The sequence below is a fragment of the Anticarsia gemmatalis genome, chromosome 27 (assembly GCF_050436995.1).
Source record: "Anticarsia gemmatalis isolate Benzon Research Colony breed Stoneville strain chromosome 27, ilAntGemm2 primary, whole genome shotgun sequence".
NCBI lineage: Eukaryota > Metazoa > Arthropoda > Insecta > Lepidoptera > Erebidae > Anticarsia > Anticarsia gemmatalis.
Window position 1 is genome coordinate 2,206,037 of NC_134771.1, and position 18,557 is coordinate 2,224,593.

Consider the following 18,557-nt stretch of genomic DNA (forward strand, 5'->3'; position numbering starts at 1 on the left):
CCTTTAATATTTACTGATCTGATTATAATATTTACCGTTTCGTAATCCTTAAAGTTAAGTATTAACTAACAAAAATGTATTGAATATATCGTTTGCTGAAGGTACTTTTACTAAACTGACTTTTATTAGTTTATCAAGACAAAAATAAATCGGGGTACTCCGGGACGGGGGCCTCGTGGACCGGGGGACTAACCTGTGGTCAGCAGCTGTACTTTAGTCTCATCAGACCACAGAGGCAGTCAACAAACCAGTTTTCCCTTAATCTCTGACGGGAAAACTCGCGTTAATTTGAACTGTTTTGAGGAGATTTAACTGTTACAGACATACATACAAAACGCGTGTATTTTATACTCCTCTTCTTTATTTTTTATTAACCCATTACAGTCCCACTGCAGGGCAAGGGTCTCTTCCCAAACGAGGGAGGGTTAGGCCTTGAGTCCACCACGCTAGCCAAGTGCGGGTTGGGTACTTTGCATGCCCTCAATAAATGTATTAAACAAATTTTAGGCATGCAAGGTTTCCTCACGATGTTTTCCTTCACCGTTGGAGCATGCCTGATATTCTAATACACACATAACTTCGAAATGTCATTCGTGTGTTGCCTCGGATTCGAACCTGCGACCACTTGCGTGGGAGGTGCCAACTTAAACCACTCGGCTATCACTGCTTAACCTATCAAATATAACAGAGGTGATATGAAAAGCTAGAATTATCTAGATTCTTTGAATAGTTAACTAATGAGGCAGGTTTGAGGAGTTTGAACCCGGATGTTTTGTCAAAGAACTATGTTCTAAACCTAAGTATATGATGCCGTTATGATAAGTACATACACATATCATATGTGGATAAGGACAAATCTATACTAATATTATAAATTTGAAGAGTTTGTTTGAACGCGCTAATCTCAGGAACTACTGGTGCGAATTGAAAAATTCTTTAACTGTTGGATAGCCTATTTATCGAGGAAGGCTATAGGCTATAAATAATAAACTAATATTGTTTCAAAGAGAGAACGATATCAAATCAATTAGTCACTTAATTTTGTAACAGAAATTGGTAAACCCAATATAATTTTGACTGACTCGAGAATCGAACCCTAGACCTCTAGTTTAGCAGTCACTAGTACGAGGCGCATATAGCCAGTTGCGCTCACCGGTCGGTAAACGAGCTGTGGGTTAAGCAACCGTTGGCGCGGTCATTGTATAGATGGGTGACCACATAGTGGTTTTTGAGCTGGGCGTCTTCGTGCTTCGGAGGGCACGTAAAAAGTCGGTCCCGGTTGTTGTCTACTAAGATAACAGTCGTTAAGCCACGTCAAAGGTCTCTCGGGCGGCTTGAACAACTTTGTCACTAGGTTGACCACTAACCATACGACAAACAAACAATCAACTGTGACCGCAAGGTTAACATAAACACAAGGAAGGAATATAAAACAAATACATAATGTATATAAATCTCATTGTACATAATTTGGCAACATTTGCAATTTGATGTAATTAGTAGATTCACGGTCGTATGAGTAATTAAAATTATCTTTATTTACAATTTATTAGAGCGAGTACTTATTTAAGCTAAATCTAGCATAAATCTTTGAGTGACATTGAATTGTTAAAAATAGGATTAAATATGAAGTTCTTTACTGATTTCCTAGTACACCTTTGTAATAATACTTCTTTTTTATTTTAACTTTCAATGGCTGCCATTATATGGCACTAACATTGTTAATGGCGAATAGTTGGCACCTCTGTCTGCACCTTCGAGTATAGTAGACGTGATATTATGTATCTAACGATGTATAAATATTATGTTAATTAATCATCATCATGGCTCAGCCTTTCTTCCAAACTATGTTGGAGTCGGCTTCCAGTCTCACCGGATGCAGCTGAATACCTGTGTTCACCTCCACAACCCAGTTACCTGGGTTATAACACGATACCCATCTGTAAGACTGGTTGTCAGACTTTCAAGCCTCTGACTACTATTAACGACACACAAAGACCTTCGAAAGTGACAGCAGGGACCCACAATTTAACGTGCCTTCCGAAACACGGAGGAACCCGATATGTATCACACATCCACAGAATAACCTCGGCAAGCGTAGCTTAATCTCAGAGATCGATCCGCGCGGTTGTTGTTAACTAAGCCAATATAAAAGTTGTACTCACTATTTCCTTTCAAAAAGAAAGTTGTCAGAAATAAGACCTTTGGCCTACAGTTACATAAACAAAACATATCCTATTCAGCGTATTACTCATACAGAATTCTTCGTAATATGTCCAGCCATTTCGGAGTAATTATGACAAATTGACATCTTTCAACTTTCTGATTCATAAACAATTATTTGAGATTTCATTTTGAACAGTTTGTATTATTTTTTATTAAGTTTAAGCTATCTTTATGTATAACTAGCCGACCCGCGCAACTCCGCTTGCGTCACATAAGAGAGAATGGGTCAAAATATTCCCCGTTTTTTGTAACATTTTTTACCGGTACTCAGCTCCTATTAGTCGTAGCGTGATGATACGTAGCTATAACCTTCCTCGATAAATGGGCTATCTAAAACTGAAAGAATTTTTCAAATCATCTTTCAACATCTTTCAACTTTCTGATTCATAAACAATTATTTGAGATTTCATTTTGAACAGTTTGTATTATTTTTTATTAAGTTTAAGCTATCTTTATGTATAACTAGCCGACCCGCGCAACTCCGCTTGCGTCACATAAGAGAGAATGGGTCAAAATATTCCCCGTTTTTTGTAACATTTTTTACCGGTACTCAGCTCCTATTAGTCGTAGCGTGATGATACGTAGCTATAACCTTCCTCGATAAATGGGCTATCTAAAACTGAAAGAATTTTTCAAATCAGACCATTAGTTCCTGAGATTAGCGCGTTCAAACAAACGTGCAAACTCTTCAGCTTTATAATATTAGTATAGATTATAAAAGCTGTAGGAGTGTTTTTGTGTACGTTTGGCGCAGTGGTTAACGTGGTCACCTCGAAGCAGTAACCGTAGCGCTACGAGTGGGGGGTTCGAATCCCATCCAGGACAAATATTTGTGGGATGAGCACGAGTATTTGTTCTGAGCCTGGTAGTTAATTATCCATATAAGTATGTATTCAGAAGTATATAAGTATGTTTATCAGTTATTTTCTACTTCTGTATGATTTTTCTCAATAATAATCGGGGTTAAGGGTCACCCTTATTACATAAGTCTAATGATAAATATTAAATTTACGAATCTTCCCCAAAATAAATACCAAGCAGCTTTATGTCATCCAAATCGGGCCAGCCGTTTTGCCGCAAACGCTTGTCAGATAGAAACACAACATTTGCATTGGTAATATTAGTATAGATCGTCATCTGAAGTGCGATATTTGCAATTATTTTATGTTCGGCCATGGCCTATGAGCTTATAACATGTTGTTATATAACATAAATATAATAAAAACATTAGCATTGTAATAAATAGTTTATTACACGTATTGTCTTTTTGTAATTTACTTGTCACCTTGATCTATGAAATCTATACTAATATTATTAAGCTGAAGAGTTTATTGTTTGATTGTTTGTTTGAACGCGCTAATCTCAGGAACTACTGGTCCGATTTGAAAAATTCTTTCAATGTTAGATAGCCCATTTATCGAGGAAGGCTATAGGCTATATAACATCACGCTACAGTCATTAGGAGCGGAGTAGCAACGAAAAATGTTACAAAAACGGGGAAAAATTTGACCCATTCTCTTAGGTTACGCAAGCGAAGTTGCGCGGGCCAGCTAGTATACTATCTATACTAATATTATAAAGCTGAAGAGTTTGTTTGTTTGTTTGATTGTTTGAACACGCTTATCTCGGGAACTACTGGACCGATTTGAAAAATTATTTCAGTGTTAGATAGCCCATTTATCGAGGAAGGCTATAGGCTATATATCATCACGCTACGACCAATAGGAGCAGAGTACCAGTAAAAAATGTTACATAAACGGGGAAAATTTTGAGTATTTTGACCCATTCTCTCTTATGTGACGCAAGCGAAGTTGCGCGGGTCAGCTAGTATACAATAACTGTACTAACTGAAGTTTAGTTCTTTTTTTCTTAACAAATACAACTCCCGCACTAAGAATTGCTCTTGTGTCGCGGGAACTTTTACAAACATACAAACAACGGACACAAAGTACAACCAGACCCGAAACCATTATTTGTGGATCGCACAAATAATTGTTCCGTGTTTCGGAAGGCACGTTAAATTGTGGGTCCCGGCTGTCATTTTCGAAGATCTTTGACAGTCGTTAACAAATAATAGAAGCTTGAAAGTCTGACAACCAGTCTTACCGAAGGGTATCGTGTCATATCCCAGGTAACTGGGTTGTGGAGGTCCGATAGGCAGTCGCTCCATGTAAAACACTGGTATTCAGCTGCATCCGGTGAGACTGGAAGTCGACTCCATCATAGTTTGGAAGAAAGGGAATCGAACCCACGACCTCCCGACGCAATGGTATTGGCGTGGTGACCTTAACCACTGCAATTATTAGTGCGGGAGTTGTCTTTTATTAAAGAAAGAAAGAAAAAAATCTTGTAGCTTATACAAGTACTAGACTTTAAGCTAATCTCTCCGTCTCTCTCTCTCACCTATTGTTAAACAGAGACAGAATATATAACAGTAAACAAACATGTATCAATAAGTTTGTCTATCAGCGATCAGTTATAATATAACTATGTCACCAGTGCAACCATGACTGGTTTTAAACAGTACTGTTATGTACCACTATACAGGTATATAACAGAAGTGTAAGAAGGAATTGTAATATCTCTTGCTTGAAACATTGTGTAAAAAGTAAATCTACACTATCTATATTTGTTTGTTTGATTGTTTGTTTGAACGCGCTAATCTCAGGAACTACGGGTCCGATTAGAAAAATTATTTCAGTGTTAGATAGTCCATTTATCGAGGAAGGTTATAGGTGATTTTATATAAATCACGCTACGACCAATAGGAGCAGAGTAGCAATAAAAAATGTTACAAAAACGGGGAAAAATTTTACCCATTCTCTCTTATGTGACGCAAGCGAAGTTGCGCGGGTCAGCTAGTACTAGATATATGAGTTAAGGACTACAGGCAAGCTAATATTTCTATAGCATTTGTGTTATTATGACTCGTTAATAAATGTCATTGGACAACTCACACACGGTCATATTTTGATTCCAAACTTAGCAGAGCCTTAGTAACCAAATAATGGATACGAACCTATATATTTAAATTGTACTACAGAAACCAAATAATGGATACTTATATACTTCTTAACACATACTTACTTCAAATTACGCACAGAATCACAGATACTGGAGCTCATCACAAAAATTATGGCACGTAAAAAGTCGGTCCCGGTTGTTGTCTACTAAGATAACAGTCGTTAAGCCATGTCAAAGGCCTCTTGGGCGGCTTGAACAACTTTGACACTAGGTTGACCACTTACCATACGACAAACAAACATCACAGAAATATTTGTCTCGGGTGGGATTCGAACCACCACACGTGGCGCTACGTTTATTGCGGCAAGGTTACCACGTTAATCATTGCGCCAAACGTGCATTTAAGCTACCATACTGGCAAGCTTTAACATTGGTCACAATGAGGCTAATTTTAATTAAACTTTGCCCTTAACATGTAGTAAAGAAAACACAATGAAATCCACCATGCTTAGCCGTACCGTCATATTCATAAAAATATATGAAGTTATGAAAGGCCTATAAGGTATTCTGTTTCTTTCACTCTTTAGCGAAATGAAAAAGAGAAAACATATTACAGTAGATTTTACTGAAATAGGTTTATGGTGTGTTTGTGAATAAGAGGGTAAGTTACATGCTTAGATAAAAATCTGCAAAACGAAATTATTTCGCCAACATCATAGTCTCATAAAAAAAGAAACGAATTTATACTTTAAAGCACAACACAAACTTGTACTACTGCACCTTACCTGTACTACAACAGATGTTAATAGAACTAGTTTTTGGTAAACCCATCGGTTTCGGTCAAGCCGTTACGGAGACTCAGTGGTCAGTGACGTTTGTCTTCATCTCAAGTGTTATGTTTGTATGTATGTGTACTCGTGTAACTAGTGTTATTTGTACTGTTAGTTAAATTGTCTGCAAGCGGATAAAAATAGCTAGATTTAGCTTGCGAAAATTTTGTATAGAATTTTGTTTTAGAGACTTTTGATAGTATTTATTATTTTTCATTTCATTTGTAGTATGGTTAGTGGTCACCTAGTGTCAAAGTTGTTCAAGCCGCCCGAAGGCCTTTGACATGGCTTAACGGCTGTTATCTTAGTAGACAACAACCGGGACTGACTTTTAACGTGCCCTCCGAAGCACGGAGACGCCCAGTTCAACTACCACTATGCGGTCACCCATCTATGAAATGACCGCGCCAACGATTGCTTAACACACAGATCGTTTACCGACCGGTGAGCGCAACTAATATATACTTAAGTCACCGACTCCTCCGTGGCGCAGTGGTTAAGGTCACAACGCTGCTACTATTGCGTCGGGAAGTTGTAGGTTCGATTCTCAGACGGAACAATTATTTGTGCGATCCACAAATAATTGTTTTGGGTCCGTTTCTGCTTTGAGTCCGTACTTTGTATGTTTGTAAAAGTCCCCGCGACACAAGAGCAATTCTTAGTGCGGGAGTTGTCTTTTTGAAAAGAAAGAAAGAAGATAATTAAAAATCTAAATCTTGTATGAGACTTAAATTAGTTCACAAACAACCTACTAGATGGCAGCTTACGTTGAAATCTTTCAATGAATATCAACTAACGTTAACATTTTTACCTTGTGACAACAGATGTCGCTACTAGATTCTTAGTCTTATATCTTTAACATAATTAAGTTTCATAAATGTATTTTTGAACTCTACCTATTGAAATGATCAGAAAAATACGAATTAATACCGGGTATATTGTATTAACCTATTATCCCTCTTATTCATAAAAACATATGAAGCTATAAAAGGCTTAGAAAGAGTTTTGTTTCTTTCACTCCTTAGCGAAATGAAAAAAAGAGAGCATATTGCAGTAGTTTTTAACTAAAATAAGTTTATAGTGGGTTTGTGAATAAGAGGGTATTATAATTTAGTTTAATATCTAGCTTTTAATAGAGATTACATTTCAAGACATCTTTATTATCCATTAATCATAATAACTACGTCGTTAACGACTAACTATGTGATAAAATTAAATGTCAAGTTGTGAATAAGCTACAATTTATTGAACGATTATTGTGCATATAAAGTACAAGGATTTTTATTGTTTAGGAGTTTATTTATGAGGTTTTAAAACTCAAATACTTTTTGCCAATAACTATTTTTTACTCGACTGTATAACACAAAGGATTGTTATGTGTTTTTACATAGTTTATTACATTTTTCTAACTTTAATACGTTTTAATAAAGCTAGAATAAAATTATAACGAAATTAGTCTTAATTTAACTTAATTATTTAATATGAATAACGGAATAATCTAAAAATTTACTTTTAAATAGCATGCCTATATCGTCATTGAGCGTTTATACAATATACCTAAGTTTTGTGTTTCATGATATTTCTAATAAAATCTTTAAACCGGAGATTTCGCAACTATTTACTCGAAACATTGTCTAATCAATATAATTTCATCACTAATTCGCCATTCTTGCGTATCATAAACAAAAACAAATATTTTAAAACTAACATATTCTTTTCTCTTTTGTTCCAGGTCCAGTACCTCTAGCTAGGAATATAAGACATTTGCCGTGCATCTCAAGAAGAACGGGCCAGGAAGGTCTATGTATGTTCGCCATAGACTGCCTTAAAGCCAACGGATCACACTTAGGAACATGCATAGATAGATTCTACTTCGGGTCCTGCTGTCAGATACCTGACAAGACTATACTCCCACAAATCATTGGCAATAATATTGAAGACAACTCAATTGACAGCGCGAACTTCGTCCACCCACATATCGAAGATAAAGTCCCTACTATTGTCAAAATACCTGATGTTTTCGCCAAAAAAACGACTACCACGGAGAGAATTCTAACTACAGTGACTGAAAAATCAGATACAGTTCAAGATAGAACAGAAAGTGTTGATGTTGAGACTAAATCTGATGAACAAACGACGATTGATAATAAAATTGATGATGATGGGAAACTAACTACTGTAAGTGTAGTAGAAACTACACCTAAAGTAGAAAATAAGGTTACAGAAGTATTAATTACTGAGGCACCGATAAAACTGTCCACTTTCCAAACAGTGTCGAGTGATACAAGTAGTGTAGTGACTAACAAACCACAAATTGAAGAAGAGAAAGTCACTACAACGACAGCAAAACCTAGACCAACTCGTAGACCTATTAGACCTACATTTAGGCCTAATAGACCTACTAGACCATCATCTACATTACGACCTAGACCGGTCAAACCTATAGCAGTATATAACACGACTAGACCCCCATATAGACCAATAAACAAACGACCACCGACTAAAAAACCACTACCAATCCCACCAAGATTGAACATCACAATTCTACCACAATCGACTAGCTCAAAACCAGTTTTTACACGACCATCATCAGTTTCCATCACTTACATCAACACAACATCAACAACAGAATCAACAACAACAACAGAAGTTGTTACGAAAGTTGTTGAACCTATAGCTACAGAAAGCTCAACAGAGATAGATAAGGTTACAGACAAAACTACAGTAGGTAATATTGAAACTGTATCGACGGATAGCGATAAGGAAACCACAGTTCAGGTAGAGACTACGGAAGTTCAAGCGACTGTTACTACTGAGGGACTGACGGCTGAGACTGAAGTGACTGTTGTGACTGAGGGAAATAAGGAGGTGCTGACTACTGAGGAGGTCAAGGAACCGGAGAGGGTCACGGAATCTGATGGTGAGTTTCTATTTTGATTACTTTTTTTTTGTAAGGCTATTGGTAAAACCTTCCTTCATTGGCCTATGTCTATCTATTGCAGATGATTCAGGTGGTATTGAATCATCTGGAAAACCTAGTGTCATAGTAATTAAAAATTGATGGCTTTTAATTTGATTCAAAAGAAATTAAGAAGACTTTTTGTGATTTTCACTTAATTAAATGATAAACCATAGAGTCTGTCCTATAATAGACACAGGTCGTCAATACCTTATTATATGCTACAGCTACATACAGAGATGTGTGTTAAAAATTAGTTGGGCTATGTAGTTGAAATCAAAACAAAAGTATGGTTTTATTGTAAGATAAATTGTAATGATAATCATTTTTGATTATTTCTAGTATAATCTAATTAACTTTTTACAACTATCCAGTCGAGTAGCTATTACGAAATTTTACACAGATTTTTTAATATTTAGTACTCCTAGTGGCTTAAAAGAGAACTTACTATAACAACTAAAAATGACAATCTCAATACAAAGCTAACAAGATAAAACAGTAGCTCGATTCTCTACCATTATCGACTACCGACAACCGACCAGTCATCGAGAAATTTTGTATGAAAATCTGATCAGCGCCTCTGACGGGTGTCGTAAGAAATATTTTGGCCGTACATTCTAAATGTCAAAATTTCGATAGCTAGCCGGTTGTCGGTAGTCGATAGTGGTAGAGAATCGAGGTACTGAATGTAGTGAATTAAGCCTTAATAATGTTTAACTCAATGTTTTCCACGAGGTATTTTCACATGTTTTTTTTTCAACCAAAACGGGATAATTTAAATAATCCGCTTTTATCATTCTTAAGTAGTATTGTTACGTATAAGATCAGATAACAAACACACATTTATTAACTTCACTTTGAGATTTGTATCAGTGTTTAAATATTCTACTTAAGCATGTTTCATTCATACCTACGTTGAGAGCCATAGCCAGTTGCGCTCACCGGTCGGTTAACGATCTGTGGGTAAGCAACCCTTGGCGCGGTCATTCCATAGATGGGTGACCGCTTAGTGATATTTGAACTAAGCGGCTCCGTGCTTTGGAGGGTAAAGTCTGTTAGTATGTATGTATGGATGTTTGTTACTCTTTCATGCAAATACTACTGAATCGATTACGATGAAATTTGGTATGTAGGTAGCTGAAGACCCAGAATAACACATAGACTTACACTTTTTACCCCGGAGTTCTAAAGGGATCGGGATTTACACAGGAAGGGTTTCCACGTGTCGTCACTGGCTGGGACGCGGAGTATCCGATTGGAGGTACCGCGTCCTGGCCACGTTATGGTGACCGCTGAAGGAACACCGTCAGGTTTTTAGTCGGTATGCCCAAGTCGTGAACGCCTTGCCGGCGGAAGAGCCCGACAGACCCCCGCTTTCCTCCCTGGGGCGGGACATGCAGTAATGCATTTTCCTGACGCAAAAAAAAAGGTTTTCCACGTGGACGAACTCGCGGGCGGCCTCTAGTGATATAATCAACATACATGCTAAGTTCTGTGACATCGCCCACGCACTGGCGAGCAGTGATGAACACTGTCGGTACACGGTCCGCTTGTCAATGGTTCAATGTACTAATGGACGTTACTCTTTGTCACATGCTGTTGTTTATCACTAGTGCAGTCATCTGGCTTTGCTTACTTGTTTAGATATCGTCATCTGTAGGTGTTCTTCTTATCTTATGGTTAGAGGTCAAGCTCGTGTTAAAGTTGTTCAAGCCTCCTGATGGCCTTTGACGTGGCTTAACGACCGTTATCAATGTTAACTGACTGTAATCAAATATAACATTTTTTACTAGTACTCTGCTCCTTTTGGTCGTAGCGTGCGTCATAGCCTTCCTCGACAAATGAGCTATCTAACACTGAAAGAATTTTTCAATTCGCACCAGTAGTTCTTGAGATTAGCGCGTTCAAACAAACAAACAAACAAACTCTTCAGCTTTATAATATTAGTATAGCCACTTTTTACACGCCCCCTCCAAGAGCATCGAGACCCTAAGTTCAATGCGGTCACCCATCTACGGAATGACCGCACCAAGATTTGCTTAACCCACAGATCGTTTACCGTCCGGTGAGCGCAACAGGCTGTGGTCTATCTGTAGGTTATTCAAACAAAACTGTTAAAGTCACACTTTACCTGTGAATATTGACACATCAAATATTTAATCATTTTACAACTGTTTAATGTCCAACGGCAAACAAATACTAATGCGTGAAAATCAACAGTATATTTATGTATTTCAATAATATCAGCCTGCTGCGGTTCGTGAAATCGAAATTTCGGTTTTTGTTTATGATACTCCTATTCTAGTGCACTTTCCTGACGCCACCTTAACCATCTGCAATAGATGTAAGTATACAGGCCAATGATGATAATGATGTCATATTCTACTTATACATGTATGGAGTAATCAGTATCGAATGAGCATGCCATATATTCTTGAAACATAGTTCCATCCATATTTTATAACGGTTAAATTTGTGATGAGAAAAAAAAGAAAATTACCGAATATTCATGTTCGATGAGTGGTATAAGTCGGTACGCAATTGGTCGTTGGTTCGAACCCGAGTCAACACACCGATGACTTTTCGAAGTTATGTGTGTATTAGAAATAATTATCACTTGTTCCAACGGCGAAGGAAAACATCGTGATGCAACCTTGCATGTCTGAGAGTTCTTAAGAACAGTTCTTGAAGGTATGCAAAGTTATAGTTCTTGAAGGTATGCATAATTCATTATGCTTACTAGTTTTGACCATCATATATTTTCTACGGAGATATGTAGTAAATAGTAAAGACCTAAGATCAAATAGAGTACTTACTTTTTTTTTTAAATCTATCCCCTTTATCCCCTTTTTTTTGGGAACGAAACTGCGCGAATACGTCAATTGAATTTAAATAACTACAGCCATAATTTAACACTTCAAGAATCAAAAGTAATTTCCATCGCGTTTTATTCACAGCCGGTCATCGAACCTCGTACTTAGCAGTCGGTTCACGTATGTAGGGTACGAACGCGGTCAGGTCGAAACATTGTATCGTCTGAGAATTGTCATGGCTCACTTTCTTTTCTGTATATTAAGTTTAGGAAATAGGCTAATTATTGGTTTTTAGTTACCAACAAACTTTTACTTTTTCTGACTACCTTCATAACTGAGAGTCATAATACAGCACTGCACACGCACAGCCTAAACCACTTCACGGATCGGGCTGAAATGTAACATGCAAGTAGATGTTATGATGTAGGCATCCGCTAACTAAGGATTTTGATGAATTCTACCCTCATGGGGATAAAATAGGGAATGTAAGTTTGTATGAAAATTCTGTCCTAAGTCGTCCTAAGTATGTATGACATGGTCACCCATCCACAGAATGACCTCGGCAAGCGTAGCTTAACCTCAGATATCGATTCGCAGTTGTTAACTAAGCCACGAGCTCCTCATCAGATCAGTATATAAACTTGTATCAAGTGAATTTGTAAGCCCTTTACCCGGCTACCTAGTTGGCAAGACTTCAGAAACAACGGTAAAGATCGATCACGACCAAGCGTGACCTCGCTGACCCACTTACTAAACACTAAACGTAGTTCAATTACTGCAACTTTCTTTATAAAATGTAACTAATATTGTCCCACTGCTGGGCAAGGATTTCCGCCTGGAATAAAGAGGGATTAGGCGAGTCTCGGTTTATTACTATAATACTATCCCACGGCTAGGCAAAGATCTCTTTCTATAATGAGGGAGGGATCAGGCCTTGAGTTTGGTTCAATAAGATAATATTATCCCACCACTAGGCAAGAATTTCCTCCAAGAATTAAATAATAAGATGAGGGAGGTATTAGACCTGATTCCTTTACTTGAGTTTCCACTCGGTGTAGGAATACATAATTATGTAACCTTGCACGCTTAAGAGTTCTTGAATTATTGCAAGGTCTCTAAACCGTAAGCCGCACTTGGTTTCAAGAGCTAACTCCTTTAGCCAATGGAGTAATGAAATACGATCGGAGGTAATAGAGGGTGAACTCCGGTGAACAGGCTAGGGTTTCCACGCTTATACATTACAAATTTACCCGATCTAGGAATAGAACCTTAGTCCTCTAGCAAGGTCAATAGAAGTACAACTTCTCCACTTGTAATTAATAAAAAAATAAAAGGCCATTTGGGGTTATTTATATTTTTAATTGTTAATAACATTGATTTGAAAGACCCTCTCGTAAAAATAAATTACAAATAATTTTCTCAAAAACCTATTTATTTAGTGCAATCATATTTAAGATCGTCCCATAAACCTTCAAACGAGGGTCGTTTTATATCTTTTAGTTAGGTTGATCACGATTTGACAGTTTTACCTGGTCTTCAAAACTTAAGTATATCATTGTTATTTTCCTTGAAGACAAAACTCATACTACTTTTAAAATATTAATGTACGTAGGACGTATGTTTGATAAATCACGTAAAAACTACTGAATAGATTTTGATGAAACTTTTTGCATGGAGAGTTTTGGATTAACATTTAAGATTTTTTGATATCATAGTAATATTTTCGAGCAGACAAAGTCTGTCTGTCTGTCTGTCTATAACGCTTTAAAACCCGGAAACTAATAGCTAATAAATAAAAAAAAATAAAGTGGAGCCGTGTGACGTAGTTTATTGTGATTAAATTTAGGATACATAAATATGATTCCTAAAACTTTGATGACAATTACATTTTAGGTGTAAACAATTCTTATGATGCCTAAAATTTTCTCAGAACGATTACAACGATCAGATATTGCTCATGTTCCTCAAGAACTGTTCGATAAACTAGAATGACTCACATGAAATCTGTGACAGAAGATTGAATTCCTTTCTAGTATAGACACATTTTAGAAACCCTTTCTTACTCAAAGGTGAAAATTAGCATATATGAAATACATCCTAGTTTCACAGTTAATCATTAGTCCTAAATATAGGGGGCGTACAAATTAATTGACTTCTAAGATATGCCTAAAACAACCAATAAAATGTACATTCTTATTAATTTCAGAAAACCCAACAGACAGTTGGGTATTAATATCAACGATACCGCCGAAGCCTGACACCACTACTACAACAACAACAACAACAACGACGACGACAACAGAAGCGCCAACAACACAACAAATCACAACAACTGAAGAACCAAAAGTCGAAACATTTATAACAACAGTTGCTACAAGTCCAACAACTGTTACTGCAAAACCAACAACGATAGCTACTAAACCAACAACAATTGCTACTAAACCTTCAACTATTGCTACGAAACCAACAACAATCGCCACTAAACCAACAACTGTTGCTACGAAACCAACAACAGTCGCCACTAAACCAACGACACAAGCAACAAAACCAACAACAATCTCCACAACAACAACACTAGCCACAGAACCACCAACTGAAGCTACAACTCCACCCACAGTTGCAACAAAACCAACAACGGTTGCTACAAGCCCAACAACAGTTGCTACAAACCCAACAACACTCAGCTCTACAGAACCATCAACCCAGCCAATAATGGAGTTTACAGTAAATGTAACTTTGTCGCCAACAATACCTACATCAACTGCTAGCATAGGCTTGACCACTTTCAGTACGATTTCATCTGAAAATGTGACTGAAATTGCAGAAGATAAGAATGTTACTAGTTCTACTGAAGCCCTGAAACCTACAGGTTAGTAAAACCTATTTTTTATTTATTTTCCCGCATGTAAAAAGGTCTGGTGCGTAGTACTCGTAACCTGCCTTCCTGTATGACAAGATGTATGGATGTGAATGAGGCAAGGGAAGTTTGTAAGGATCGTACCAAGTGGCGTTCTCATGGGAAGGCGTGATTAGTTTATGTTTTCCAATACTAATTAGTCCAATTTAGCATTTACAAACACGAGTAAAATATGGCTTTTATATAATATAAAGTAGCTGAATTACCTAACTTTTAAAGCCGATTATAAGTAAATGATATATAAAAACACGCTTCCATATTTACAATTCTGGTATTTTCTCGGACAAAACCCGTGAATATATTTCTCCTTTTGTTATATCGTAAGATCAATAATTGAGTGTCAGTAATAGGGATGTTTCCAAGGTAACAAAACATAAATTATAATTAATCCGCCAGTCAGATAATTTAAAATATTAGACAAGTATTTTTTTTCCATTAACAACCAATAAAGTAACTTACTTACTACTACTAGTGACGACACGGTGTTGTACATTTTGTACTCTAACGTGACGTCATGCGACTTTTCAACTCAATGTATCGCGGTAATAATTTGATTATGCACAAAAATTACAAATACGTTTGTAATTATTTTTCATAATCTATGGATGGACTGAAAAACAAAATCAGTCATCATCCCTATTTCACACGCATCGATACATAGGTACCTATCTGGAAGAAAAATATCTCTTTAAAGTAATTTTGTTACAACATTTAATAAAAACCTCAAAATACTGTATAATAATCATGTATGTGTTAATTTTCAGATGACATCAGCACCACTACGTTAGCTCCTGAAACAACGACTGAAGTCGTCAACATGTCCGACTACAAGAACGGTGAGAACAAACCCTTTTTTATTTATTATAATAATATATACTTTCTGAACACTATGTAAATCGTCCATAAATTTTGGTGGCTTAAATCTTTAAAACAAAATGTCTCAACATATCAATTTTAAAAAGCCACGTATTTAATTAATAGTCCCTTATAAAATAAACTAATAAAATATTAACAAATTGCTTCAAAATTCAATCGACCCGAATTTTTATTTATATTGTTAGAATTGATTTTAAAATCACACGTTAATTGAAAACGAATACTTGTGAAAAAACCTAAAACACAATTTACCTTTATTTATTAATATCACCAATCAATTTGCTTATAAAATAAAATTAATTATTGTCAAAATATACATATAAAGGAAAACCGAACAATCCACAATTCAAATTAATTCGAACCAAAAGACAATGCAATGATATCTTCCACATATTTAAGAAAAAAAATACCGTAATTAAATCATAATTGTTGTCACTACAAAAAAATAAAAAAATGACTAACGAGTTTGTATACAAATGATCAGCTGTTAAAACAATAGATGTAATTATGTTACGTAACTGAGATGATGTAGGGACAGACGAACAGACAGCTTCATTACAACTAGGAAGTTTGTGTGACTGTAGGTTGACCATACGTTATGATAAAACTAGGACATTTTTATCTCTTTACCCAAATTTTTGTGTAAAAGATCTAGGATATGAGATGAACTAACTTCAAAACAAAATTTTGAGTGACAAGATAATGCAAATATATTCACCTGAAAATTACGTTCCAATATACTTTAGTATTTAAATATACTTATAGTATTTTTTTGACTGAACAATACGGTTTAAAAGATTTTTTTGCTTTAGCCTTTTTGCTTAAAATATATTACATTACACAAATGATCTATGATGAATACTTATCTTATACAAATGATTTTCTACAGTGTTGTCTAAGTACATCAATATCACACAATTTGACATTTAAAATGTACTTTTAAAATATAGTTCCTACGGCACTCGCTGGGGGCGCTGATCAACTTTTAATACAAAGTTGGTCCACTCGTCTACAGTGGTAGAAAATCGCGTTATTGAATTTAAAGATCATATTCAATAGGGTCTTGTAATTTAAGCATCAGATATTCTTTGTGGAAATTCCCATTAACAACTTCAGTCATGGTGTCCATACATATAAAGTAATTGTCCGATTATTAAGTACAATGATTACTCGCCCGCCATTGTGGCCGTGTGTTGCCTCCATTGTTGTATCTGTCTGTCCATTCAAGAGTTAAGCTGTTTCTATGGGGAAATATACGTGTAGGCTTATCACGTATCTCAGTTGACTACTAGTGTACCGATAAAACGGGGTTTTCTTTTGAATCCAGAGGTTTAAATAAAGTCTAATAAGATTTATATAAAAAAATGCAATTAGTTAAGAAGTCATAGTAAAATTATTCATTTTATTATTAGCCAACTGACCCGCGTAACTTCGTTTGGGTCACATAAGGGAGAATAGGTCAAACATTTTCCTGTTTTTGTAACATTTTTTATTGCTACTCTGCTCCTATTGGTCGTAGCGTAATGATATATAGCCTTTAGCCTTTCTCGATAAATGGACTATCTAACACTGAAATATGTTTTCAAATAGGACCAGTAGTTCCTGAGATTAGCGCGTTCAAACAAACAAACAAACAAACAAACTCTTCAGCTTTATAATATTAGTATAGATTTAGGCTAAATTACATTTATGGATATGCCGCACTGTCGCATTGGGTACAAACCTGTAAAGATAGATAGTTGTAAGGAGGATAAATTTCTTTTGGTTACGCCAAGGCACGTGACGCTGGACCGATTTCAATAATTATTTTTTTGTAACATTCTTTGAAGTACGGGGTTCTTACGGAGAAAAAAAAGAAAGAAATATTAGGTCAGGGAAAGGGTCTTTTCGCATTATTGTATGTATGAACTTGTAATAAAATCTCTTTGGCTTCAAGAATCACAAATGAGTACACGGTTCATTAGGTTTCTTTCAGTGAGCTCGTGAGGTACCCAAATATCGAGCTTTTTTGTGTAGAGAAAAGGTTTTAACTAATAAATATGAATTATTAATTTATTAAAACTCGGCTGTTAATTTGCGGGGTCAGCTAGTACACAATATTTTTTAAAATACAACTAGCCATTTAACTATTAGTGGGGCGTTGGCATCCAGATATGATCTAGTCAGTAAATTAAGATCTAGATAATAAATTAAGACATTAGCAATAACTCATAATATAATAATACCATTTATACGGAAGAAACTTTGAGTAAATCAATGAACAACATCGAAATTACATAACAATCATAATTAACTTTTTTATCTGTCTTTTAAAGGTTGAAAACAAAAAGTTATTATTTATTATTGAACACATAAATGGCACATACTGGCTACGCTATAAATACTAAATACCGTATGTGTTTAGTTGTTTCATACCTGTCACTTTAACAATGGGATAAGTTATCCGGCACTTATCCAGGAGCCCTAGAAGATCCTTAAGTAATAATTCATACAAACATACTTACATAATATAATGCCAGTTATGCTTGTAGATTTAGGCAGAAGTGTATGAAATACATACACATTTTACCGTTGCCCATGTAGAGAAGTCTCGGGTTTGAATCCCGGGTCAGGCCAAAAAGTATTTTCTCAGAAATTTAGAGCTAGGAATTTGAGGTCCGTGCTTCGGAGAGCACGTAAAGGTCCTGCGCCTGACCTTTCACTAGTCGTGTCGGTTCAGCAATCCCGCCAGACTATGAGAGTGTATAATATAATTATGTAGTGAAGTAAAGGGATAGAGAGTGTACCTATGTATTGTATTGTGCACACACTTGGACAATATAAACAAAGTCCTGCACAGTTAGCTGGTATCAATAAAACTAGCCATCATAGCCAAATACTGGCCAGGAGGAAATTATCATTGAGAATAGTTACCCTTAGATGAATAAATAAATATGGCATAAAAATATAATCCAATGTAAATTGGATAAAGA

General features: G+C 36.0%; 1 protein-coding gene across 1 annotated transcript in view; it reads left to right on the forward strand.

Annotated features, from left to right (window-relative positions):
* Window positions 1-18,557, forward strand: part of Np (serine protease notopleural) — a 57,287-nt gene that overhangs the window by 20,981 nt on the left and 17,749 nt on the right. The window contains exons 3-5 of the mRNA XM_076132307.1: window positions 7,753-8,940; window positions 13,999-14,661; window positions 15,474-15,545. Coding sequence (XP_075988422.1) covers window positions 7,753-8,940; window positions 13,999-14,661; window positions 15,474-15,545 — 1,923 coding nt within the window. The remainder of the gene's footprint in view (window positions 1-7,752; window positions 8,941-13,998; window positions 14,662-15,473; window positions 15,546-18,557) is intronic.